The sequence below is a fragment of the Wallemia ichthyophaga genome (genome assembly GCF_000400465.1).
Source record: "Wallemia ichthyophaga EXF-994 unplaced genomic scaffold scaffold1, whole genome shotgun sequence".
NCBI lineage: Eukaryota > Fungi > Basidiomycota > Wallemiomycetes > Wallemiales > Wallemiaceae > Wallemia > Wallemia ichthyophaga.
In genome coordinates, this window is record NW_008806274.1 from 108,996 (window position 1) to 134,296 (window position 25,301).

Consider the following 25,301-nt stretch of genomic DNA (forward strand, 5'->3'; position numbering starts at 1 on the left):
AAATATAAATATATTAATTGGCTGTTTTACGCGTTATCCTGCACATCTGCCAGCCTTTGTTTGATGATCTCTCTGAGTTTGACACCTTCCGACTTTTTCAAACCGTGGCCAGCTTTAATACCCTTTGCAGCTTTAAATAGACCCTTGGGATGGCTGTTGTTGTTGTTGCCGCTATCGCCACCCTTATCTTCCTTATAAATGGCGTCACCAAGCGTGTCTAGTTGCTGGGCTAGCTCGCGAGATTCTTCGGGGAGGTGGATATAAAACTCAGCTCGTTTAATTAGATACTCCTCGAACATATTTGCATTTCGACTGTTCGCCTTCCAAGCAGCAAGAACAACGTCACCTGCGAGTGGAACCAAACCAAAAGCCACAGATACGATATTGTTAAACCAAGCATGATTTATAATACCAGCAGGTAGATCAAGGTTTTTTTCAGCTACTCGGAGCACTAAAAAGTAGTTAAGGAGAGCGTCCTGTAGGTTGAGGTGTGAGTAATGACGTCATATAAGGATAAGTGGTGTGTTCGCTGTGCTGGATGTGCTGTAAAGCAGAAAACACGCTCAACACACTCGAAAATTTCAGAACCCACCAGAACATCACCAAATCCAGGAATGAGACCGAAAATAAAAGTGTATCCGAATTGTAAACCACACAAATTGAATCCCTTATCGAGGCGATAAGCTCTCTTTCTAATTTTGGCAAGAGTGGCTTGGTCTTTCTTCGATAAGCCGAGAGGGATTTCCCGCTTCTTGGTCTGTGCGTTGCCGCTGTCATCCGTGTACTCCTCGTATAGCGGATTCCTAGGCCCCAAAGCCGCAACCTTATCGAAAACGTACTTTCCAGTGACCTCGGCAACAACCTTTTTAACAATTGCAGACATTTGAATAAATTTGAGCTTATTTGGCCGTGATAGGAGTGGACCAACGAATAAAGACATCTTCTCTCCGCTGACATCATGAGCGAGTCGATAAATATAAATATTCCAGAGCGTGGCAGGCAGCGTAGCAGCAGCGAGAGTGAGGCGGGTAGCAGCAACAGCTACAGCGCCAGCAACAGCAACAGCCACAGCACCAGCGTCAAGGCAGCATTACCCACAAGATCACCATTCAGTGCGCAGCCATTCAGGGAGTCAGCCACACATCAAACATCCCCAACATCCCCAAAATCTACACCACCGCAGGCTCTGGCTATCCCACCGCCCAGGAGATTGTCTGGTAGCTTCGAGTTTAGTGGACAGCCATCGCCAGCAGCGAGCACAGGAAACACCAATGCAGCTGGAATATCGAACATGTTTAGACGCTTCTCATTTAAGGTGTGTCCTAGGATTATTACTGGTTTTTTTAACGCGTTTATAGGGTACAAATCAGCCAGTAGCGAATAATACACTGAACACCATCCCCGCAAAACAGCCACTGCAGACGGAGATAACACCCACTCGCCCGCAATCTCATAACAGAAGAAAGTCGGAGCAGAAGAGACCCGTATCTCCAATGGGTGAGCGTATCCTCCGCGGCAGCTTCGACGGCTCTGGATTTTGACGAGATGACAACGGAAACGACATCAAAGATAACGACGACATTAACGATAACAATAACGTACTCCATTTCTCCAAATACCCCTTGTATCTCTTGAGATGTCTTTACATCTCCCATTTCTTCTTGCATCCTAACCACCATCATCTTGTGTTGATCGTTTGCCCAATATGTCCCACAGGCGTGGCCATCTCTCACGCAAGATCCCAAACGTGAAACTCAAGCCACGGCCCGCTGTGAGCCTCAAGGATAGCCAGGCAGTTGTAGATGATGATCTACGCGATGAGGACGACGCGCAGCACACCTATCCAACTCCTGCCTCAGAAAAGCCGCTCACCAACTTTGTATTCTGCTCCACTGGAATTCTCAATCGCAGCGAACTCCAAAAGAAAGTAATCGAAATGGGCGCGTCGTTTGAGTCCTCGTTTACAGACAACGTCACTCATCTGATAGCAATCGATTTCGGCAGTCCCAAGTACAACTGCGCAGTGAGGCTCGGTGCTGTCGTGATAACACCGGCATTCATCGACCAATGCTATCTGGAATGGCTAGACGGTGAGAATGTCGACACACGTTCTCTTGCCCAGAAACACGCTCTCAAACCATTCGCCAACCTCACCGTATCTATGAGTGGTATCGGTGCTGGTCCCACTCGCCAACAGTTCGAGCGGTCGCTCATCAGCAACGGCGCAAATGTCTCGCGTGACCTCCACAAACAATGCACACACCTTGTCACTGAAAATACTACCTCTGCTAAAGTGAAATGGGCCAAGAATTACAACGCGGCTAATGCAAATACGCATAATATTCATATCGTTTGGACTGAGTGGATTTCTGCTTGTCAAAATATCAACGGGAGGCTGCCAGAAAGTGATTTTTCGGTTGATGGACAGAGACCGAATGCAGACGCATTCAGACTATCGCAAATACCTCAGCCACTCCTTCCTCACGACACACACGTCGCTAAGAAACGCAGCTTCGTCGAACAGCCCGGCAACGAGGATCTCGAGAGGGCCGTTGTAAAGAAGAGTCGCGTAGCGAAAGAGTCGCTTGTCGAGGGTATTCTATCCCAAGCGACGCGCGAGAATGAGGTCGATAAAAGCGTCAATGACGCTCCTCCTCCTGTCAAAGGTGCTCATGAGATACAGAGAGTACCGACAGCACAATCTGCTTCATTCCTCACCAACTCGCGTTCATTCAATGCCCCACAAAGCTCTTCCACTCACACACACTCCCACCAACCAGCCTCATCAGCTGAGCAGAAGAAAGTTTTTACCAACTACACATTCTCCCATCGCGGATTCGAAAAAAGCAAGTCACACAGACTGGACCTGGAGCTAGAGAAGTATGGGGCGAGTGTAACGAACAGTGTCAATCTCGCCGACCTCACCATAGTACCATTCAACAGCGGCACGACGTTTACGGCGCAGATGTCTTCACTCGCCGTAACGGAGTGTTGGGTGGAGCGATGCATGTATGAGGGTGTAATAGTACCCTACAACCGCAACCCTCTCTACCGACCCATAGATATGCCAGTAATAGCGCGTAAGTGGGGCTAACAAATCTAAGGAGCTTCCTACTAATAGCACTCAAAGCCGATTTAGCTTCCTCCATCTGCCTCACATTTAGTGGACTAGATGAATGCGAGCGCACGCACGTCGTTCGTCTCTTCAAGTCGTTGGGTGGGTGTGGGTTTTTTTGCGATATACACACTACTGACTCGCTACGTCTATCTAGGCATCCATACTAGGACTAGCTACCCGCGCGAAGTCACCCACCTTGTCTCCGTCATTCCGCCGCGCGGTAAGAGGTACGATCGCGCCGTCGAGTGGCGCAACCCTGTCATCGACGTGCGCTGGGTGTGGGAAATGGCTTCGAGTGGACACATGCCACCCCTCGCAGACTTTACGTGGGGGAAAGGCGAAAGGAGTGTTGCGGGTGAGAATAAGAAGGCAGAGGAGACTAACTTCCTTGCATCTGATGATGAGGATAGTGATGCCAAGATGAATGTTGGTGGGAATATTGGTTCTAATGACAGTGCAAATGTTAGTAATTTCAGTGGTCCACCGCCGAAGCAGATGGAGATGGAGATGGAGATGGAGGATAAGCAGCAACAGCAACAGTCGCAGCCAAAACCACACCACTCACAACACTCACCCTCCTCACATACCAACATCCCACTGCGCAAAACTCACTCGACAAATCCGTTCAAAATACGTGACAGCGGCGCTGGTCTCCACGACAGCATCCTCCAGCTGCTCAAACAGGAAGGCGAGAAGATCTACCCAGCTCTTGGCAAGACGAAGAAGCGGCCACGACTAAAACGTACCTCGACGGGTGACTCACGCGGGGGAAGTGAGACGCCAGCGCCTGTGGAGCAGCAGACGGATGAAGCGGGTAGTAGTAATAGTAGCAGGAGGGGTGGGGATATGGGCGATCATCAGAATTCAACTGTAGTCGCTAAACCAAAGCCAAAATCAACAACGTTGACATCCTCCCCTCTTTCCAGCCCCTCACCCCCACCATCCCTGTCGCAGCCACCGACACAGTCTCAGTCTCAGTCGAACGGAGTCGTCAACGAGTCGCTGCGCATTATGTACGATGATCCCAAGGCACGCAATGAGCGCAAACGCATTCTTCAGGCTCTCACCAATACAAACAGCAGCGATCCCCATAGTAGCAACAGTAATGGAAAGAGTAATAGCAATGGCATTAGCAGCGGTGGTAATGGAAACGGTGTTGAGGGCATCAACAGCCAAAGTAACAGCCAAAGCCACCCTAATGTCATCACAGGCGTGAGCAGGAGTGACGAGAACGAGGGCGACGTCATGTACAGATTTGCTAGAGAAGACTTCGAGAAACCAATTGCGGAAACTAGACCAAGAAGGGGCGCTGCGAAAGAGGGTATCGATAAAATTAATCAGCAATATGACCCCACGCAGCTGGATGAGTTTTGAGGAGCGTTTTAAAAGACGTTTGAGAGAGTTAAATGGCATTCTTTTGCATCTACCACAATATTAAGCTAAGATCCAAATAATCCGAGCACTATTTATCATTTGTTGTAATTCATATATGCATCCCTCTATCATCTCACCGATTATTACGCCAAGTTACATTTTCCTTATGCGCTCGCAGATCTGAAAATTTTATTGTTTCGGCTGCGTAACGGATGCGTATGCAATGTGTGGATAAGTCACAGCTCGCTTATCTACTCCACTTTTGCATAACCTCGCACCCTCGCACCCATGATTATCAATCCAAGACAGCATCTCCACCTGCATCGCATGGACGAGCAGAATGAGCACTTTGCCGTCCACACCCACCTCACGACGCTGATGCAGTGCTGGGAATGGCAAGCAGACTCCAAAGTGAAAGAAGAGGTTCAGAACATGAGGCTCAGGTTGGCGATAGTAAACCATAGGGCACAGCGTCACATTGCGAGCCACTCCTTGTTCTTCTCAAAGTGGAAACGTCTCGGTATTTGCTGCAACCTGCGCAAGAAATTGGTTGAACTCTTCCAGATGACTTCGTGGATTAACAGGACGAAATTCGAAAATCTCATCCGTCTCCTCGCTGAACGTCTCGTCACCGATTATTGCAGACGCCATTTTAGATATATGCCACACGCTCACCACTGCAATCTTATGCAAAAAGCTACCATGAAATCCCTCCTTCTGCGAGCTAAGCAGATAGCAAAAAGAAAATCGCGCGCTAGAGACCCGAGGTTGGAACTTAAAAAAGGAACCAAGATCAAGGGCGCTCTGATGAGGTCTATTATGTTTAAAAATGTTCCTCAGTACTTTGCCGCCGTTGGTAGCGCAGCTCCCATCATCCGCATTACAGGCCAGATCCCTTTTTAGACGTTCTAATGAGCATTATATTGTGTGTTTTTGCATATGTATTGTACACCTCTTTCTAATGTATTGTTATCCTCTTTGGCTCGGATTCTGGTGGGTGTCTTGAATATCTGAGCGTAAGCAGCCCATTCTCGTACGCAGCGTGGATATTATCTTCTGTAATGTGCTCGGGTAGCTTCCACGTCCTGCTCAGTGGTGTAGAAGGGCTGCGTTCGTTGATGACGCAATGTGACTTCTCGGACTTGTTTTCCTCGGACTTCTGCTCTACTGGTTTGGTAGCTTTTACTGTAATGCCGTGGTCGTGGATCGATATGTCAACCTCCTCCTTCTTGCACCCAGCTAGATCGACTCTCGCTTCGTATGAGTTGCCGTATTGGATCAAATCGAGTCTTCGTATAGCATGTCAGCAGAGATACAACCCGTACAGACTACCACTTACCTCGCTCTAGATGTAGAAGGAGTGCTGTTACGCTTCACTGGCGCATTCTCAGTAAAAAAGAAGTCAAGTGGGAAATTGCGTTCGCTTGGTTGATTGTAAAATATGGTCATTACGGTTTAATTTGATTTGTTGCTGATTACAAGCAGTCAACAGTGCGCTCCACCTTTTATATACGACCACAACATCTAGGACTTTCTAGCAGCTTCAGCGAGATAAGCAGGTGACTAAGCTCTGATGAGTAATTTAAAGCCAGCGTGAGCCATTCAGCAGTATCCTTTCAACTACTCAAACGCATGGCGGTCGTATACGAAGAGAGAAGTCAGGGATATTTTCACAAACGCATCACAAACGCAAAAGATAGAGAGAGCGATGCAATGTATTTTATAGTGACGTAGTGTCACTTATTGAATGCAGTAGCGGTATATATTGTAGTTTGATGTATTAGATTGATGTTGATGATGGACGTGTCTTTGCTTTTGCTTGCATCGGATAGCTGTTGGACGGCCCTTGTCTGTTATTTCATTCTCGATTCCGAGGCGGTTGCGGGTAGCTGCAATACGGGCACTGCTTGAAGAACGTTTCATTCCATTGGAGACAGCCGGTATTGCTGCAGCGCCATTGCGAGCAGTTTGAATTCCACTTGCTGATAGGGATAGGCTGGATTGTTAGCTATTGTTCTCTGTAATCGTTGCCAATAACACCCACTTGAGTCATCTTTTTCAGTTTCACTTGCTCGAGCACTTGTTCGATTTGTTTCTGGTGCGCTTGCGCTTGAAATGTACAAATTGTCTTTATGGTGGTCACGACCAAGAACTACCACTCAGTATCGCCCTGATTTTATAACCGCCCTGATTGATATTTTGATGGCCGAAGTACGTCCACGTCACAAAGCGTGACCGGTGTGATTATGTGGGGGTGTAAGCTGCTGAGCAGTGTTGTGCAGATGTCCTTTTCGAGCAATGTGCAAACTAGCTTTCATGCTTCTCTTGGCGCCTTTCTCTTATCAGATGACTCAATGCGATGACACAGGTCGTTGTCAATGCTGTGATTCTGACGCCATCAACTTTACTGAAAGAGCCCTTTTTGATGACTTTTACTCTGTTCCATTGCTTGATTACGCTCATCCTCAATTAACTTCAGGCACCCTCCCAAATAATCGGGCGGCATCATCAAAGATGCTCGGAGTTGAACTTGGTATACCGGGACCGAAATTAACTAAAAAGCTACACTAAATCTATAGCGCACTCCTCAATTTACTCCGGACCGAATCCGCAAACAAAGATGGTGCCATCAGATAGCTGATATCTGATCTTTAATAAATTGAAAGTAATTCAGTGACATTGGATGGACTTTGGAGATCAAGGGATCTATGAACTGGTAGAAGACCTTTGATAATGACGATCTTTGCCTCACTAGATGTAGCTATTGACTCAACACCCAAGTCTTGCTCACTCATGTGGATTGATGTATTATTTTACTGTTTAGTCTTAATTGCGACTAAAGCGAGTCAATCCTCTCACCAGAAAGACGCACAAGTCAGCACAAGCGATTAGAGTCAACTTTATATTAACATCTATACAAAGAATGGTATGATACATTCAATTACTCTAAACTCTAAGCTGTGAAAAAGCAAATAGAGATAAGACAAAGTGTTTTGCCTTGGGTTTTAGCTAATAGAACGGGACTCACAAACGTCGATAATGATGTATTTAATCTTGGTATTTCCGAGGCTGTTGACAGGGTGGCAAGATTGCCAAACCTTGAAGAGATCTCTCAGTATCAAGAAGTTACTTCCGAAACGCATGCAAGACATGCTCGAGCTTCTTTGGATATAGTTTTAGATGTTCTCAAGAAAATGTAAAACTCCTAGTGACTTGCTCATTTGATTTTGTAATGCTGCATTTTGGTTTTACGTGTTTGGTTTTTAATTTTTTGTTAAAGTATATTGAATTGATTTCTGTACATATAGTGAAAAATATTATAATTATACATAACTATACATGGCTATAAATGGCTACAAACAGCTATACAAATACCTTTTTATCGATAAGCTTCTGAGAGCGCGTGACGGGATGTCACTTCGGGAATGGTTAGCTTAGGTTAGTCATGCACAATGCCGCGCATGTGCACTCCCTTTCAATTGGGATGATAGAAGATTCGCTATTTACACCTAATTGGCTTAGCTGCGTTTCATTACTATGTATTTGAAATGACTATAATCTTCACTACTACTACATCAAGCGCCTAAAGCAACTAATAACCCTTTTCATTAACGATCAACCTCACCAAAGACTAAATCGCTCGTCCCTATGATCGCGCTGAAAATTTTCAATAAGCTATATGTGGCTATGGAAGACAGTTACTTACACCATGTCAGGGAGGAAATGGTGGCGCGACATAAAGTCAGCACCAGCCAAATGTGCAAAGCCAGGCGCGCGGATCTTGCACTTGTAAGGTCTGTTGGTGCCGTCGCTGATGAGATGCACCGCCATTTCGCCCTTTGGCGCCTCGATAGCAGAGTAAGTCTCACCCGCAGGCACTGCATAACCCTCCGAGAAAAGCTTGAAGTGGTGTATCAAGCTCTCCATCGACTCCTTCATCGACGCGCGTGGTGGAGGGACAATCTTGTGGTCGTCGATCTTGTACGGTCCAGGCGGCATCTTGTTGCAACACTGCCCGATGATTCTGATGGCCTCTCTCATCTCCTGGATACGGCAGATGTAGCGGTCGTAGCAGTCGCCGTTCTCCCCGACCGGTATGTCAAAGTCGACCTCGTCGTACTTCTCGTATGGCTGCGTCTTGCGCAGATCCCATGGGATACCGGAGCCACGCAGCATCGGGCCTGAGAAACAGTAGTCGAGGGCCTCGTCCGCTGTCACTCTACCGACACCGATGGTACGCTCTTTCCAGATACGGTTGCCGGTGACAATCTCTTCAATCTCGTCAATGCGCGAGCTGAACTGGGTCGCCCACTTGTGAATGTCCTCGAGGAGGCCGTGGGGAAGGTCGAACGCTACACCACCCGGGCGGATGTATGCGGCATGGAGACGCGCGCCGGAGACTCTCTCGTAGAACTCCATCAGCTTCTCTCTCTCTTCGAAACCGTAAAGGAAGGGAGTGAGTGCACCGACATCCATGGCGTGTGAGAGGACAGCCATGATGTGGTTAAGAATGCGGGTGATTTCGGAGAAGAGAGTGCGAATCCACTTTGCGCGCTCTGGGACATCAATGTTGAGCAGCTTCTCGACGGCTTTGGTGTACGAGAGTTCGTTGGTCATGGCGGAGGAGTAGTCGAGACGGTCCATGTAGGGGAGCGCCTGGACGTAGTTCTTGTACTCCATCAGCTTCTCAGTACCGCGGTGGAGAAGACCAATGTGTGGATCGGCTCTGAGGATTTCTTCACCGTTAAGCTCGAGGATGAGACGGAGGACACCGTGGGCAGCTGGGTGCTGGGGACTGTGTGGTGGATGTGTTAGCGTGTGTGTGTGCGTGTGTGCGTGTGTAGCCACCGCAACTCCAAACGCACCCAAAGTTAACTGCACAACTAGTGAGCTATTTGAACACAAAATGAACATTATACGCACCCGTAAAATGACGTAAATCTGCGTCTTTTCTGTCGCCGCTCTCTTTGAGAATATCCTCTGCACTTAAATCGTGCATATCCTCAACAGTGGCAGAGCTCGAGGCTCTGCTCGATGTACTGAATCTACTGAGATTGCTGGTAGCAGCCACTGGCTTTGGAAATTTCAAGCAATTCCTTATTGAGTTGAAACGAAGCATTTGGTGGTGTTGACGGTGCACAAGTGTGCTAGCCGCGGATAGCACAAGATCATAAATTTTTTTGAAATATTAAATACATTTATTACAATAGCTATAATTAAATCAATTGCCTTGCTTAGCTTGACTCAATTGGCTCTTTTTTTCTGCGAATAACTTCGATTCTGCGACGATGATAGCTGCGAGTGGCGTGTTAGCTGCGAGTATTTCTCTTAAAACATCAATCTCACCCTCTTGCACCCAGTCGCGCCTATAAAAATCTGCTCTGCGCATCTCTTCCACCGGCACATTGGCATGCTCTGACCCCAGTATCAAATCGAGATCTCTTGATTGGCTATTGATCCAATTCTTGACAAATGCTGCTGAATCGTTACTAAACTCATCCAAAAAGTCCCTCTTAACGATAGCATTCCTCACTGCTATCGCTGTCTGAGAAATCTCCTCATCCAGCTGTGCAATCCTTTGAGACAAATCGTGGTTTGGCATGTAAGCTGTGATTGTATTTGCCATCTTCTGCTTGATTGCATCTTCAACGTCGATATTGATATCGAATGCATGCTCTGACTGTGTTAGCTCTTTATCCACCCTACCATCGCTGACGTCAGTCAACCCTACCACACAAATAGTCCACTCACATGACCGTATACTCCAGTACAACTGGCTCAACTGGAATCAAATACTTTTGTACGACATCAGGCAGTTCATGGTAGTAGATGGAATCAGCATGGAATATCTGCCACTGTGTGTCAGCGTTCTTCACTCACATCCACCTCACCCACCTCCTTCAAATTGGAATCGGCTTTGATAACCCTTCTATCCTCTTTATCGAGTAAGTTATTTTGCTTCACGTATGCCCACATGTGAGTGATAATACCAGCCCTGGAATCCTCTTTGATCCCGAGCAATTGTGAAAGTGGTTCACTTATACCATACTTTTCAGGCATATGATCGAGGTGGAGGATTATTTTGGCCTTTGTTGCCTGATCGCCCCTCCTTTTGATCTCAAAACCATCCTTGTCACTCTCACCGGGCTGCTTATGCCATTCAACAATCGATGACTCTGGGTAAATTGAAGAGTCACGATCAAATTCCACAATCATTGATTTCAAGAGGGATGAAAATTTCTTCGGGGCGCCTCTGTTTGCTTTAGTTGTAGTCCCATCGAGCAATCTTCCCTCAATTTTAAACGTCCAAGCTGGAATACCAGCGCCTGTTTCGAAATTGACCATCTCTCCAAACTGCTGCTGTTCCCGCTGCTGCCATGGTTGACCGGAGGCTGTATTTGAAAGGAAAACGCGTAGCTGCCTGGTAGTTTTCGCAGGTCTTTGCAGACTATCATGAATCTGTGCACGCTTATGAGCAGCAATCATATCCAGTCTCTTTTCAAAACGAGTGAGATCGTCGTACATCTTTGATTGCTCTCTGACTGATTCGATGGCTTGGACGGAAGGAGGAAGTGATCTGTCTGTTGGTTTCTTCTTCTTGTACTGCTTCAGAGCTTCCTCCAAATCTGATTGACGCTTCTTCGATTGGCTGTGATTCGTTGGAGTTGTGGTAGCCGTGTACATATTCGCATGTTGCGGCTGTGGCTGTGGCTGCTGCTGGGGCGAGCCAGTAAAAGCCATTTGCTGATAAGGATTCATTTTTGAATTACGTCGATGCGTCGTTGATGGTGGTACAAGTGGAAGCTGCGTTGACCCGAACAGCCAACGCGGTGGAGACAAAGAAATGTCCACATTGACGCTCAGTTCAGATTTGATGGTTAGAGCGCCTTTAGTGTACACCAACCACCGACTCACATCCCCCAGAAATCATTCAAGCCTTGCAAGGCTTTCACCGGGTATTGCCAGGAAGACAAGGACATTACTGCTCTGTCTTTCGATGACACTGGCAGCACCTGCGTTACGGCTTCCTCAGACGATACCATACATCTCTTTGACACAAAGCTGGGAAAACACCAGAAGTACTTCAGAAGCGGTAAATATGGCGTGGATTTGCCTTGCTTCACCCATTCAAGCTCAACGATTATATATGCATCCACCAAGCAAGACAACTCTATAAAATACCACAGCTTGCATGATAATAGCTACCTACAATACTACAGAGGCCACCAAGGTAAAGTTAACTCCCTCGAAATGAGTCCGACAGACGATATGTTCTTATCGGCATCGAGTGATGATACTGTGAGGCTTTGGGACTTACGCACCCCTCAATGTCAAGGGTTGCTTCACATTAAGGGCAACTCTATAGCCGCGTGGGATCCTAGTGGTCTTTGTTTTGCTGTCTCCCTTTACTCAGAATCCATGATCCTCCTCTACGATAAGGGTAGGTATGACCAGGCTCCTTTCGCCACTTTTGCTCTCAGGGACAGAGACCACAGAGGCAGGGATATCCGTCCTCACCCTACTTGCATCAAATTTTCATCAAACGGCAATTACATCCTCGTCGGTACAAACTCCCCCTATCATTACATTTTGGATTCTTTTTCTGGCCAGATTTATTACAGACTAACCGGACACGAAACCTTTACGAGCGTAAATATCCAGCGAGACATGCTGAGTTGGTCGCCTGATGGAAAATTCGTCGTCGGCGGTTCTAAAAATGGTAAGATTCACGTTTGGGAGGTACCACCGACTGAACCGAGAGATGCTGCCATCAAGACACTCTCCCCAATACACACCACTGATAATCATAAAAACACTCCAAGTAAAATTGTCGCTTTCAATCCTCGCGTTGTTATGCTCGCGACTGCTGCTTCATCTGAGTTAGCCTTTTGGCTGCCAATGCAGGACAGTCGCCGTAGCAGCCATAATTAGCGTCTGTCAATCGCATTCTTTATTTATGTACAGTTAATTCAATCATTCATAATAAACGTAATAGTCATAACCTAAACTCTACCGCTTTGGATAAGATCTTGGACGAGTTTGGGGAGATCAGCGTAGAAGTCTTTTGTTCCTCTCTGAGGCTTCCAGCCGAGCGAACGAGCTCTAGTTGCACGACCTCTGCAATTACTACCAAAGTACCACAAAGCATCAAAACGATCAAAGTCTGCGCTACTGAAAGACTCTACATTCGCAGAAGAGATGCGACCGTGCTTCGAGAGTGCGTTTGCCATCACGCCAACAGCCTCCGAATAGTAGTAGTGATCAGTAACACCGAAAAAGTACGATCCGCTCTTATCCGATGAGATCTTCCCCTCAATTGCATTTCTCAGTATGAGCTGGAACAGATCGACAACTAAACCTGTCAGCGAGGTCACATCATACCTAGTTCCAACTTACGCTCGTATATATGTACATTGGGCCAGATATTCTTTCCATCTCCAACAACTTTTGCTTGCTTCAACTCAACAAAAATCGCAGCGAGAGATGGCATCTGCACAGAGAAGCAATTGCTTATCCCAGCTTTATAGAGGGCATGGTCGACTGCTTGGCCCCACACAGTCGAAGGATAGACTATATGTAGCTGCATTTTATCGCTGTGCTCGAGGAGAAACTCATCCACATCGCGATGGACTTGAGAGGTGGGGAGAGTGTTGATATGTTGAGAGTCGCTGTCGTCGTACGTGGTATGCTGGTCGTGGAGTCCGCGTGCATCGTCGACGAGTGCACCCGTACCAGATACGTGTATATAGATAGCGCTTTTCCCCTTGCCTTTCTCAATGCCACTGACGATGGCCTTCGTTGAGGGCATATCGTCGGCAGAGTTGGCAGTGTGGATGACGACATCCGCTTTCTTTGCCTCATCTTCTATCAAATCAAACGAATTGTTGTCGCCGACAACTGCTTCGATGTTTTTGAATTGATTCAACTTGCTCGCCTTGTCAGTGGAGCGTGTGAGTGCTCTGTAATTAAAGCTAGGCCATTGATCTGTGAATCTTGCTAGTATACTGCCGCCAATGTATCCAGTTGCGCCTGTGAGAAAAACTTGAACCATATTGTGAATAGACTGAGTGGTGAGTGGTGGTAAGTGGTGGAGTGTGAGGAGTATCAAATGGATTCCTATGACACCATTACATAAGCATCAGCATGATCGTAAGCGACATCGTTCTTGCTCAGAACGGATATTGAAAATAGCCTTTCCAAATCAGCGTCTCGGAACTGCTTTTTTCTGGCGATCCTTTTCCTTTACCAACAACCGCAACACGATGATGAAATACAAAGACGCCCAATCGCTCGAGTACAAAGCTCAAGTCCCTTCGTTTATACGCAAAATGAAGGGTGAGCGAGTGGAAGAAGATGAGAACGCAGATGGCGACGTAGGTGATATTGAAGAAGTCGATGAATTTGGCAGATCCCGTCAGAAGCGCACAGAGCACATTGAGCACGAGGAGGAGCAGGACGAGAGTGATCCTATCAAAGCGCTTATAAAGGATGGAGCACAGATAGACAATTTGGATGTGTTACAAACGGCGGAATCACCAACGCAGCAGGAATCACCCAAGAAAACATCTTCGGTAGGCCAGGAAGGCGTTAACTTTGGCAGCCAGGCAAAGAAACGCAAGACAATTCTCGTTGATAACACTTCCTCTCCTCAACTTTCAACTTCAAAACAGTCAAAGAAGAAATCGAAACAAAATAAAGGATTGCTTTCGTTTGAATGAAGTTGCTTATAAAGGATGATAGGCACGGCCACTCCTCAAATGAGAGGATTCTGTTGGATTTACAAGGTTCAATTGAGGTTGAAGACGGCGTCGATAAGGTGGACGTGGGTAACATTGATATGAGTAATCCTGTGAGTGGAAAAGATGCTTCGAATTCACGCGTTTAACTTGTTTCTCATAGAACTCACCCGTTCTTCTCATCGGTCATCATCGAATACAAGGCAAAGTACACAAATTGGAAAAACCACTAGCAATCCTACAAAAGGGTGATAAAAATTATTACGTTAAGAATTTAATTTACAAAACACTTTTATTCACTTCAAGACCTTCTTATTAGTGTACTATTCACCGATGTAAATGCTTCTCCTTTAAGAAGAATGTTGGCACAACGGATAAGGTAATGAGTGCACCGGAAACACCAAATACCAATCCAGGATGTTTGGACACGCTAGCTGCAAATATGCCACCTAGCGCGATAGGTGAGAGTACCTGTCCGAGCGCGTCAATGACATACAGTGCACCCAACGTAGCAGCTCTATCGCGCTTGTGAGGTGCGAATGCAATCATCAGTGCTTTCAGAGCAGGCAACGCACCACTTCCTACTGACAGACAGCATATCATAACTGCCACAACTGACGCATTGCTAGCCAAGCCAATTCCAAAGGTGAGTATGGCATCGAGTGCAAACGATATTTTCACCACCAGCACTTCAAAATAGCTAGCCGGTTCCTTGACATGGTCAATCACTTCTTGTTCTTGAACACGGTCTTCTGTGCCATTTTCGACATGCTGACGATGTACCGACCACTCTTCATAGCTCCTCTTGAGGAAAGGCAGCGCGAGCGGGAAAACAATCAGCAAAAATATTGCCTTGAATCCTGTAAGCAAGGATAAATAAAACCCTGTCTAATGCGCCAATGTTAATTTGCTCATTGCTTGCAGCGAAACATCGCACTCACCCTGCTGGTGTCAAACTTGAATCTCTCTCCGAGATATTGAATCAGAGTTTTATCAGTGAACGCCGATCCTGACTGCAGAATAAAGACACTCAGGCAAAGCAAAAGTGGACCAGCATTCGTCTGCCCTCTGCTCCTTCCGAATATAATAGACAGTGGTCTGAAAAAGTCTTCAAGAGCCATCTTGAAAGTCTTTGTAACTTGCTCGACATCCTGCAGCTCCAAATGTCCGTTGTGAGGGGTGTCTTTGATGTAGAAACGCAGGTATAACGCGCACAGTACATAGATGACGAAAGAAAAGTAGTACGGCGATAAGAAATTACCAGTCACAGCTGGCAAGTATCCTCCGAAAGCAGAAGCAATAGTCAAACCTAAGAAAGCTGTACCTTCGAGATAAGACAGTTTCGTGGTACGATCGCAAACGCTAGTGATGTTGCTAACGAGGGTGGCCATTGCAAATCCAAAGGCAGCTTGACCGCCGAATGCAGAAGAAATTGCGAAAGAAATCATCAAAAGAATGCTGATAGTTGGAGTGGCGTGTATGGCCAACGGGAGAGTGATGGATGCCACTAAGGCCTGTGCTATGATGGTATAGAGGACCTTCTTCACGCCAATCTTGTCGAGCATCGACGTAGTGACAATTATCGAGAGCACGACTGGCTGGATTAGTTTGGACGGTGGTGGTGGCGGCTGCACGCACCCATGATACTATTTATGGATCCATACGCGGCAACGATAGACGCGGATAATTTCTGTACATCCTCCGCGCCACAATCGTCAGCACCCTTCACGCTACACGTTATACGCTTTATGCTGTCTATCGTTGACGGCAGAATCTCCTGCTGCGAGAAAGAAAATGCAAAAATCAGCGGCAATAGCCTTTTAAATGAAATTGAGGGATTTTCGTTTTTAGACAACAGCGGCACCGATTCGGATGACATTCTTAACGCAAGACGTTGAGCCGGCAACAAGGGCATGTCAATCGCAATTCGAGCAGATGAGCCAATCGCCGTCGAAGAAGAAGTGAACAATATAAATCGCGACGATCCGATTGTTGTTGATAACATGCCACACATACAAACCAAATCGAAGCCTTCACAGGTGTATTAGTAAGTGTTTATGTAAATATCCTCACTATCACCCTAAATCCTTAGTCTCTGGCCTTGCTACGGCCTCTACGCCATGGCAGTCGGCATGACATTTGCGCCGAATCTGGAAGTGCGGTCCAAGATAATCTGCGAAGGCTACAACACTCCCAACTGCCAAGAAGTCCCCTCATTCAAAAACGATGTCGCAGATCTCACGATAAAACTTTCACTAATCACCGGCATTTTGGCCTGTTTAACGACACCTTACTGGTCAAGTCTCAGCGACAAAATCGGCAGACTACCTGTAATCACGCTCACTAGCGCCGGATACTTCATATGTAACGCCATTAACGCGTATGTCTCAACAAGGCTCAACCCGAGTGAGATGTATTTGCTCTACGTGAGTGCAGCATTTGATGGCATCTCTGGTAGTCAAAGCACAGTAATGGCTATCAGCCATGCTTATGCTAGTGATTGCACGGACAATGGCAGTAGAGCTCACGTTTTCTCTCAACTGATGGGTGTGTTATTTCTAGGCGTCGCTGCTGGTCCTGCTCTTGCCACTTTCGTTACTAGGTACACGCGCAGTTTCGAACATGCATTCATTGCTGCAGCTGTTGCATCGATTTTGATGCTGGTCATTTCACTCATTATTCCTGAATCTTTGCCTAAACAGAAAAAAGAGCATATTCATTCACAGCAATCTACACACTCCATGCACTCGTTGTTTAGAACACCCTCCGTCCTCGACAACTTCAAGAAACCATTCTCGATCCTCGCTCCACGTACAGATCCAGACGATAAATCAATCAATGTCAACCTCCTAGCACTCAGTGTTGCATACTTCCCCATAGTACTTGCTATAGGTGCTGTGCAGATCAAGTTTCTCTACACCAAATTCAGATTCGACTGGGACGTTAGCCAGTTGGGTACTTTTATAGCGTACATTGGCACAGTTAGGGCTTTAGCACTACTAGTAGTAATTCCAACAACCATCAAAACCTTAAGACGCTACCTCAAACCAGCAGTTGAGTTGCCGACTACAACGATTTACGAAGACGAAGATGAAGATACCATTAACGAGGACTTGCTAGCCAAGTACACAGATCAAGGTGAAATCAAATTCGATTTGGTCTTGTTGAGAGTATGTTTGATCGCAGATTCATTGGCGTATGTCGGTTTGGCGTTGAGTGGAAACATTTTCACTTTCGCTGCATTTTCAGCAGTCTCAGCTCTCGGCGGTGGTGCTAATCCAGCTGCCATCTCTAGCTTAGCGCTATTACTGTCACCGAACAAATCAGAATCCAGTGGCGCTGTCCTCGGTGCCTTTTCCAGCGTTCAATCTGCAGGTGCTCAAATTATAGGACCTGCTCTATACGGACTGATTTACTCACATTCCCCCAATTCACTATTTCTAGTAGTTATTGGATCAACATTTTTCATCTCTTTGGCAGCAACTTTCTTTGTCAAGTATTGTTAGTAGTATTTATGTGACATCTTAATGAATGTATTATAACGACAGTTGAGTTCTTACAGATATGAATAAAAATATATAGACGAAAAAATTTCTGCTTGGGTGTAATTTCAAAGAAGTATGCTACTTAGACCTTTGACTTTTATCTAACATGATTATAAAGAGACTATAAAAACATCATAAACCTTAGCTAGCTGCTTTTCAAAGCCCAATCACGAGCAAAGATTGAGGCTTTAAGGAACTTTTTGTTGCTATACTTCTTGTAACAGAATTGACTATCGAAGCGTGGTTGGCATAGTGTTTCGAGAATGTATTCAGTTGGCTTTTCTAGCTGCTTCTCTGAGAATCCAGAGTAGTAGACGAAATCTTCATTCCAATCACCACCCAACATCAATCTAGAGACGTACATTCCGACGGCTGCAGTGAGTGATGGACGAGCTCTAAGGAAACGGTGGTCAAGCAAAGCGACCTCCATGATGAATTTTGATAATGTGCGCGTTTGTATATCATAATCATCAGCTTTGCTTATCCGGCGCACCCATGTGTACGGTGATGAGTATGAACTGACAGAGAAATTGAGAGTTTGAAGAATAATTCTTTCGCCCTTTAATATTTCTTCTCTTGTGTAACCATTTTCAGTCATGTAAACGAATTCATCAACTGAAGGTGCAAGGATTTCCTCATATTTTGCAGCTATGAACATTGCAGTAACACCAACCAACTGCAACTTGACGAGACTAACCACCCTAACGGAAAGAAATCTATCGATAATGTTTATAGCAATCCATAATGTTTCAGGTAACATATGATACCTCAAATGCACCTGCAAAAGCCAATCTATCAGCGTAGAGCGCATTGACCACTCAATTTCAGATTGGAAATCCATATAGTGAGGATTTGCCATAGTTTCTATCTCTTGTTCGCACATATAGCTGAATATTTCGGGAGCGTATTCAGCCACCATTGTAGTATCCCAGAAATCAAGATCCTCCTTATAATTAGACTGAACATGGTTTACGTGCTCGATAAGAGACGGCACTTCAACATGTCTCATAACCCAATCATCCTCATCAATATCGTCCTGTTCCATTACATCGGATTCATTATCACCGAGGTCCTCCTCGTCAGCTTCCTCGATATCAAATTTGTGGTCGTGCACTTGCACTTCGTCCTCTTCATCGGTGAGATCAATATCGGGTGGACCGTCGTCAACGCCGTCGTCGTCAGTCATCTGATCATCTTCGTTGTAGACGTGCAATTTCGAGGATGGTTGTACGATACGCAGTTTAGTCTGAGGGATGTTGCTAGCTTCGCTGAAGCTGCTTGCTCGTTTATTTGAGACAGGTTTAGATTCTGTGTTGGTGTTTGTGGGTCTCTGAAATAAGTGAAACTTAGATAAAAGAGAGAAACTTTCAAAATAAACACACCTTGCCTTGATTAGACACATCACCAAACGCTGATCTCTTGCTATTTACGGATATCGAATTTGAGGATTTGGCGGAGCGTAAGGGCATTCCACCAGCATTATGCTTCGATTTGAGCTGCTGGCTTAGATTATTCTCATCAGCAGTTTTGGTTCTTGATGCATTCAATCTGCGTGAGTTATTTACTTGAAGCTGTCGTTCGTGAGCCTAGCGACGACGCGGATTGCAGTGTACTCACGCGGGAAGCCATGGTTTTTTACAAGAATATGAAAGCGTTGTACTATCTGAAATAGATTTAACGCGTTTATTCTTATCTTTGAATGGATTTTTCTTGGTGGTAGGTTGGCAAGATAGTCCTGGCCGGTTCAGTTGATCTGGCACCCAAAATGGAAAACGATCAGCTCCGCAGGTGTCCTAGGGGGCTGTTATAGATGGGCAGCAGTGTTCACCTTTTTTTCACTCCTCCCAATACACATTCATCCTAATCCGTACATTACGCATACATACGCGCTTATGCGCTTATTAGGTAATATCAAATTAAATCAATATTATACGTCCGTCTTTACAAACATACTTAAAACTTTTACACAATTTTCAATCTGCCCGACGCTCAACTCATCCAAGAAGTCGTTACATACGAGGTTGACGACTTCAAACGCCTTTTTTATCTCAGTTGGCTGTTTGCTTTGTGTACTTGTTGCTAAAATATTTAAAACACTATCCCATTCAATTACCAAACCGTCTCCGGCGCTCTCCAGGCATTTGTGTAAAGTGTCTAACCCTGATTCGCGTATTGTCTTGAGAATATTGTTAACCGAATATCCTCCACCTTCCAGATTAAGACTAGAGAGATCTTTCAGAGCGTTTAATACACTCTTCTGTATAGCCGCCTTGTCAATCTTTTCATTCTCTTTGAAATCACCTTGCGCAGCACTCAGTCCGCCGATGAGCAATCTATTCAATACTTCCGAAGCTTCCACACGCAGTATGCTATCGAATTCCAATATATCTCCACCAACCACCATCAATAAAGTCTCAATAACCATTAACCATCCTCTCTGTGTCCCATTTTTTTGTTATCACTGATGACATCATTTAGGGGAAATCACTTACAGCATCTCCAATCATCAATCTGCGCAAATTTAGCTGTCCAACTACGTCGATTTTTGATATTGCGAATACAGAAGACCTCACTTCTTTGCCCCCCGAAGCTCTATTACCTTCAATTGATGTGCGTGTACTCGATCTGGGCGATTTCGCTGCCGCGTTTACTCCATCTCCCACGCTCAATCGACAAAGCGCATGTACGAAAATCTCTAACGACCTTTCGTTGAAATCAACGCTGTGCTTGAATATCTCTTCTATATTATCATATAACAGTCTAGCGTCTGATGAATTTTGGGCAATATTTACCGCAACATTATCAGCAATAGCCGTAGTAGTACCTTGTTCAGCTGAAGGTATGTACTGCTTCTGCTTTCTCTCATAATCCAGATGAGAGTCAAGAACATAGTGTGCATTCTGCAACGTTTCCAACACATCAAACCAAGAATCACCTAACAGATTCGACAGTACAGCTGTGAGATTGATCAGAACGCCAAGACATATGTGGTTCCTGTTCGATAGTCTTGGCGGTGGGTATGAGAACGTAGACGATGTCGGTACAGTCGCTGTAGTTGGAGTCATGCCTATACTCATGTTCTTGCTCATACTCTCCAATGAGGGGCTGCCTATATCGCTCCTTCTTTCGTTCCACCTCACTATCGCATTAATGGCCATATTCGGGCATGACAAGCCGTACAGCAATCCCAGAAATGCATTGCGTGAAACTTCCAGTCCCAGCGTACCACTAACAACGGCCATATTCTCTACGCTTTTTATACACTTGACGAATATGTCGTCATCTATTTCACCATTGAGGTATTGACTTAGAGTTGCGATAATAGGTGGCCACGAATCGACAATCATTTCTTTGGCCAAATTTTCACTATTCACGATTGTTTTGAAGACATTGCATACGTCCAGTATAATAAGCAGTGCAACATAGAGAGAGCTTACATCACTGATGGCCGGCGCGTCGTGTTTATCCCTCTGATCCATCATACGCAATTTTATTTTGCGATCAGCACTCAGCTTGAACTGTCGCTGAGAGAAATGTGTGGGTTGATTTGCAGTGTTGGTACCGACCATCGCTGCTACTTCTCCAACATAACTATACGAAGATGCGTCAACTGTAGCAGGTTCCTTGGGTATGTAGCGTGTGCCCAGCCCTGACATGTCACTATTATGTCCCATAACGTGTGCCTTCTCACCAACAAATCTCGCTATTGCCGTGAGAAGGCTGTTAAATATATCTTTCCCCAACTGCTGGTATTGATTGATAACGATTGCTCTATTGGAAAATAAAGACTGTGTGACCTCGAGACTGATACATTTCATCCAAGATTGACCATCATTTGATTCCAGTATCTGGATGAGATTAGTCCAGATCTCTCTACATTCTTGAACCATATCATCTAGAAAACCATCGACGAGTATCTGTGTGATTTGCATAAGTCTAATTCCGACGGCGAACCTCATGTGCTTGTCGTTAAGCATTGACTGTATGATGGGATATAATTGCTTCTTGACAAGGTAAAGTAAAGAGGGATGAGTTTTGAAGAGGTGAATATGGTTTTTGAGACAACTCTCTACCAAGTCTAATGCTGAATCTGTCGGTAAGCGACCTATATTGATGTAGCTTGGTAATTTCGTCCCGTTCAAAAGTGAGATAGCGTCTGCAAAGAGTAAATGAGCTGCAAAGGCATTAGGTGCAACAGGTACACTCGTTCCATCTTCTAAATCAACAAAGAGAGATGGCCGACTGTCGAGGATGCTCTTGTCGAGCTTGTCTTCCTCCCTTACTCTCTCGAAGACGTTCGAGACGAGTTGCATGAGAGTTGCAGAGGCTGTACTGGAGACAACAGACATCTTTGAGTCTTGCAGTCTGAACGAAATGACAAGACATTCAGAAATCTCGTCAGCGTGTAGATCAGACGTAGTGTTGAAAAGAGAGAGTAGAATCTGGAGTATTTTAAGTTGAATCTCGAAGCCTTTTGAGATTAGTTGGCGTATGATAGCGATAACGGTGCTAACGACGGGCTTTATGGGGTGTGTTTAGATAAATGACTATGTAGACCTCTTTCGAACGCACCTGTAAAACTAGTTTGAGATTAATGAGCCTTGATAACGCGGATAAGGAGAGGGTGATGATGGAAGACGAGCTAGTCTGACAAGCCAAAACGATAGGTTTAATTAGGAGATGTGAATGCTCTTCGTCGATTTGATCACGCTGGAGTATCTCCAAAGCCTTTTCAACAGCCTGGAAAGTGTTAGAGATGAGTTGAGATACGCCAGCCTCAGCGCCCAACTAACCTGCTTCACGTTTGGAAATTTACGTTTCGTGTCATTTCCGAGATTTTGTAATTCATTTCTTAGTAAACCAAGCGAAGTGGTGGACATGGACGTTAGAACGAACAATCATGTCAGCGGGGTTGAGTGCCTCAGAAACGGCGGAGATCGACAAGGAAGTATCTAGAGAAGCGCAGCGTATAAATCAAGAATTGGAAATAGAGCGTATACTTAAATCATTCAAGCTTAATCCATTTGAAGTACTTGATATCGATTATGGCGTCGATGATAAGACTATTAAGGCAATTTACAGAAAGAAGTCCTTGCTCATACACCCTGATAAAGTAAAGCATGAGCGTGCGGTCGAAGCTTTCGATTTGCTGAAGAAAGCCGAGGCTGTGCTTAGTACTCCGGAAAAGAGGTACAAAATAGACTGCGTCGTCTCCGATGCAAGAATGTTCCTCATAAAGGATCTCAAGTTACCACTGGGTGTACATGATGATCATCCATCGATTAAGGAATTGCATCCGCCGTTTAAACTCCAAGTCAAGGAGAAAATGAAACATTTGATGGTTGAGGATGAGTTGCGGAGGCGAAGGTTGGTTGATGCTGCCTATATACAACACTTTCTAACATTTCCCAAGGGCTATCAAGACACAGCTAGCCAATGAAGGTGCAGAAGCTCGCAAGAAGGATGAAGAGATTGATAGTAAAAAGCGCAAAGCCGAGGAGAAAAAGGATTGGGAGTGTCAGTTATTCCCCCATGCCATTAACTATAATCTAACCAACTACCCCAGCCAACCGCGATAACAGAATATCAGATTGGAGATCATTCCAAAAGGGCGACAAGGATAAAAAGAAGCGTAAAAAGGAGAAGATGAATGTATTAGGATGAGTGTTGATAGTTTTGATTCACTGTTGATAGAGTGTTTATGTAAACAATGTAAGGCCCAGAGAATTTGTAATTTTAGATATCTAACTTGCTATTTTATATACTTGTCCTGATTGATCACTGACTGGTGCCGTTGAAAGAGTGTCTGACCAGAATTTGAGTATACCTGACCACTCTTGAGGATCCTTAGGCATTTCATCACCAGCTTTATCACCCTCAAAGATCGTAACTTTGGAGAAAGCTTTATTGAAATTTGAGCTGTCGAGTACATTCCTCGACGGTCGAGTGAAAATGCAAATAGGAGTTGCAGTTTTAGAAGAACCCGTAGCGTAAGAGAGGAGTGGACCGAGTACATTTACCACTGAGCCCAAACTGATATTGGAAGATCTAGCAAACTCGACAGCAACAGAGCCACCTTGAGCGAAACCAAAGAGATGGATATTCCGTGTATCCCAGCCGAATTGGCTAGTGAGTGTGTAAATCAGGTCGTTGAGTAAGTTGAGAGCAATCCGTGGATCAGGTGACTGGATAAGATTACCGAGCATATCGAAAGACTGATACCACATCCTAGCTTCATCGAAGAAAGGTACGGGGACAGGACCTTGCAAGACGAGAGACGCGGTCTGAGGAAGACGCAGCTTCTTAGATAGATTAACGAAATGAGAAATGTTGTCGCCCAATCCATGCAGGTAGATGATTAAGTTGCTATCTACGCCGTCTGCTGAAGGGACGTACTCAAACTTGGCGTGTCTAAAGTCCCGCTGGCTTATGGCCTTCTTCGCGCCTAATTCTTCGACATTCATCGTTTATTAAAGATGAGAGTGTTGATAAGCGGGGCGTCTTAGCTTTGGATCCAACTGTCAAGTGGAAATATCTGCGAAAAAATGGTTTCTTTTGAGCCGCTTTTTGCGTCTGGGGTGAGTGCAGGGGAATATTGCATTCTATAATCACCTCCTCATCCACTCACAGCACCATGAAATCAAAATGCCGTCAAGTCGAAACAAGAATACGACTTTGACCGCGGATGACAAACCTTTGGGTGTGTATTGATGCTTCGGTTTATTTCAGCCACATAGGCTCATTAGCTGTTAGTTTGGGTCGATTTGGAGATGTCCGGGCTGGACATCAATCAAGACTGTATAATAGAGGCAGCCGTTATAATTACTGATGGTAATCTTAACGCGGTTGATAACGGTATATCAATCCCCGTTCAAAGATCTAAAGCTGTGATGGACAAGTAAGCGTAAAGCAGCAATACTACACACGCATTCTTACGCGTTTTTTTTCATAGTATGAACGAATGGTGTATCAGTACACACGGATTGTCTGGTCTCACCAAGCAGGTGCTCTCCAGTCCATACTCTCCTCAAGAAGTCAGCGGCGTCTGCTACGAGTATATCAAACGCTGGATACCGGATCCTCGGGTGGCTGTTATAGCAGGCAACACTGTGCATATGGATTTACGTTTCTTAGGTTCGTTGGGTTTGTTGGTGACTCTAAATGTTTAATCTCCATTTACACCGCAGAAATGGACGCACACAAAGAAGGATGGTCACAGATTGCTTCACATCTTGGTTACAGAGTGGTCGATGTCTCTTCATTTAAGGAAATTGCCAGACGGTGGTATCCTAATCTACCACTCAAATCGAAGCAGGCGTCTACACACCGGTGAGTGGGAACATGCAAAGGCGATCAGGGCCATTGCTGATTATGGTATAATATACAGCGCTCTCGATGACATCAGGGCTAGTATTGATGAATTGAAGTACTACAAGCAGTCAATGTTCAAGCCAACAAAATAAACTAACAAGATAAATGTAATATTATTATATCCGTATCCTTAGCCCCACTCACCTCCTTTAACAC

The 25,301-nt window shown here is 45.3% G+C and overlaps 17 protein-coding genes across 17 annotated transcripts; 8 read left to right on the forward strand and 9 right to left on the reverse strand.

The window, feature by feature from the left end:
* Positions 1-26: 26 nt before the first annotated feature.
* Positions 27-883, reverse strand: J056_000384 (uncharacterized protein; the record flags this gene model as incomplete). Its single annotated transcript, XM_009267782.1, has 2 exons — positions 27-476; positions 593-883. The coding sequence occupies 2 exons, from the start codon at positions 881-883 to the stop codon at positions 27-29; spliced, it is 741 nt and encodes a 246-aa protein (XP_009266057.1).
* Positions 884-958: 75 nt separating this feature from the next.
* Positions 959-1,541, forward strand: J056_000385 (uncharacterized protein; the record flags this gene model as incomplete). Its single annotated transcript, XM_009267783.1, has 2 exons — positions 959-1,315; positions 1,359-1,541. The coding sequence occupies 2 exons, from the start codon at positions 959-961 to the stop codon at positions 1,539-1,541; spliced, it is 540 nt and encodes a 179-aa protein (XP_009266058.1).
* Positions 1,542-1,705: 164 nt separating this feature from the next.
* Positions 1,706-4,492, forward strand: J056_000386 (S-M checkpoint control protein rad4; the record flags this gene model as incomplete). The annotated part of the gene is made up of 3 exons (XM_009267784.1): positions 1,706-3,080; positions 3,131-3,217; positions 3,273-4,492. The coding sequence occupies 3 exons, from the start codon at positions 1,706-1,708 to the stop codon at positions 4,490-4,492; spliced, it is 2,682 nt and encodes an 893-aa protein (XP_009266059.1).
* A 288-nt stretch (positions 4,493-4,780) lies between these two features.
* On the forward strand, positions 4,781-5,395 carry J056_000387 (uncharacterized protein; the record flags this gene model as incomplete). The annotated part of the gene is made up of 1 exon (XM_009267785.1): positions 4,781-5,395. The coding sequence occupies one exon, from the start codon at positions 4,781-4,783 to the stop codon at positions 5,393-5,395; it is 615 nt and encodes a 204-aa protein (XP_009266060.1).
* Positions 5,396-5,450: 55 nt separating this feature from the next.
* J056_000388 (22.0 kDa heat shock protein) lies at positions 5,451-5,941 on the reverse strand (the record flags this gene model as incomplete). Its single annotated transcript, XM_009267786.1, has 2 exons — positions 5,451-5,781; positions 5,832-5,941. 2 exons carry the CDS (start codon positions 5,939-5,941, stop codon positions 5,451-5,453), a joined length of 441 nt encoding a protein of 146 aa, XP_009266061.1.
* A 2,253-nt stretch (positions 5,942-8,194) lies between these two features.
* J056_000389 (uncharacterized protein) lies at positions 8,195-9,611 on the reverse strand (the record flags this gene model as incomplete). The annotated part of the gene is made up of 3 exons (XM_009267787.1): positions 8,195-9,287; positions 9,358-9,367; positions 9,416-9,611. 3 exons carry the CDS (start codon positions 9,609-9,611, stop codon positions 8,195-8,197), a joined length of 1,299 nt encoding a protein of 432 aa, XP_009266062.1.
* Positions 9,612-9,713: 102 nt separating this feature from the next.
* On the reverse strand, positions 9,714-11,251 carry J056_000390 (SWI/SNF-related matrix-associated actin-dependent regulator of chromatin subfamily D member 2; the record flags this gene model as incomplete). The annotated part of the gene is made up of 4 exons (XM_009267788.1): positions 9,714-9,787; positions 9,839-10,194; positions 10,244-10,341; positions 10,388-11,251. The coding sequence occupies 4 exons, from the start codon at positions 11,249-11,251 to the stop codon at positions 9,714-9,716; spliced, it is 1,392 nt and encodes a 463-aa protein (XP_009266063.1).
* Positions 11,252-11,336: 85 nt separating this feature from the next.
* Positions 11,337-12,424, forward strand: J056_000391 (WD repeat-containing protein 82-B; the record flags this gene model as incomplete). The annotated part of the gene is made up of 2 exons (XM_009267789.1): positions 11,337-11,369; positions 11,417-12,424. The coding sequence occupies 2 exons, from the start codon at positions 11,337-11,339 to the stop codon at positions 12,422-12,424; spliced, it is 1,041 nt and encodes a 346-aa protein (XP_009266064.1).
* Positions 12,425-12,495: 71 nt separating this feature from the next.
* On the reverse strand, positions 12,496-13,544 carry J056_000393 (uncharacterized protein; the record flags this gene model as incomplete). Its single annotated transcript, XM_009267791.1, has 2 exons — positions 12,496-12,845; positions 12,890-13,544. 2 exons carry the CDS (start codon positions 13,542-13,544, stop codon positions 12,496-12,498), a joined length of 1,005 nt encoding a protein of 334 aa, XP_009266066.1.
* Positions 13,545-13,758: 214 nt separating this feature from the next.
* On the forward strand, positions 13,759-14,211 carry J056_000394 (uncharacterized protein; the record flags this gene model as incomplete). Its single annotated transcript, XM_009267792.1, has 1 exon — positions 13,759-14,211. One exon carries the CDS (start codon positions 13,759-13,761, stop codon positions 14,209-14,211), a length of 453 nt encoding a protein of 150 aa, XP_009266067.1.
* Positions 14,212-14,556: 345 nt separating this feature from the next.
* On the reverse strand, positions 14,557-16,108 carry J056_000395 (uncharacterized protein; the record flags this gene model as incomplete). The annotated part of the gene is made up of 3 exons (XM_009267793.1): positions 14,557-15,117; positions 15,171-15,823; positions 15,868-16,108. 3 exons carry the CDS (start codon positions 16,106-16,108, stop codon positions 14,557-14,559), a joined length of 1,455 nt encoding a protein of 484 aa, XP_009266068.1.
* A 34-nt stretch (positions 16,109-16,142) lies between these two features.
* On the forward strand, positions 16,143-17,735 carry J056_000396 (uncharacterized protein; the record flags this gene model as incomplete). Its single annotated transcript, XM_009267794.1, has 2 exons — positions 16,143-16,276; positions 16,322-17,735. The coding sequence occupies 2 exons, from the start codon at positions 16,143-16,145 to the stop codon at positions 17,733-17,735; spliced, it is 1,548 nt and encodes a 515-aa protein (XP_009266069.1).
* A 184-nt stretch (positions 17,736-17,919) lies between these two features.
* Positions 17,920-19,403, reverse strand: J056_000397 (G2/mitotic-specific cyclin cdc13; the record flags this gene model as incomplete). Its single annotated transcript, XM_009267795.1, has 3 exons — positions 17,920-19,104; positions 19,157-19,345; positions 19,392-19,403. 3 exons carry the CDS (start codon positions 19,401-19,403, stop codon positions 17,920-17,922), a joined length of 1,386 nt encoding a protein of 461 aa, XP_009266070.1.
* A 298-nt stretch (positions 19,404-19,701) lies between these two features.
* J056_000398 (Protein MON2-like protein) lies at positions 19,702-22,602 on the reverse strand (the record flags this gene model as incomplete). The annotated part of the gene is made up of 4 exons (XM_009267796.1): positions 19,702-20,211; positions 20,267-22,294; positions 22,347-22,514; positions 22,591-22,602. The coding sequence occupies 4 exons, from the start codon at positions 22,600-22,602 to the stop codon at positions 19,702-19,704; spliced, it is 2,718 nt and encodes a 905-aa protein (XP_009266071.1).
* Positions 22,603-22,674: 72 nt separating this feature from the next.
* J056_000399 (J domain-containing protein spf31) lies at positions 22,675-23,438 on the forward strand (the record flags this gene model as incomplete). Its single annotated transcript, XM_009267797.1, has 3 exons — positions 22,675-23,141; positions 23,188-23,291; positions 23,341-23,438. 3 exons carry the CDS (start codon positions 22,675-22,677, stop codon positions 23,436-23,438), a joined length of 669 nt encoding a protein of 222 aa, XP_009266072.1.
* An 80-nt stretch (positions 23,439-23,518) lies between these two features.
* Positions 23,519-24,238, reverse strand: J056_000400 (uncharacterized protein; the record flags this gene model as incomplete). Its single annotated transcript, XM_009267798.1, has 1 exon — positions 23,519-24,238. One exon carries the CDS (start codon positions 24,236-24,238, stop codon positions 23,519-23,521), a length of 720 nt encoding a protein of 239 aa, XP_009266073.1.
* A 489-nt stretch (positions 24,239-24,727) lies between these two features.
* J056_000401 (putative oligoribonuclease) lies at positions 24,728-25,237 on the forward strand (the record flags this gene model as incomplete). The annotated part of the gene is made up of 3 exons (XM_009267799.1): positions 24,728-24,908; positions 24,962-25,103; positions 25,162-25,237. The coding sequence occupies 3 exons, from the start codon at positions 24,728-24,730 to the stop codon at positions 25,235-25,237; spliced, it is 399 nt and encodes a 132-aa protein (XP_009266074.1).
* Between the last annotated feature and the right edge of the window lie 64 nt (positions 25,238-25,301).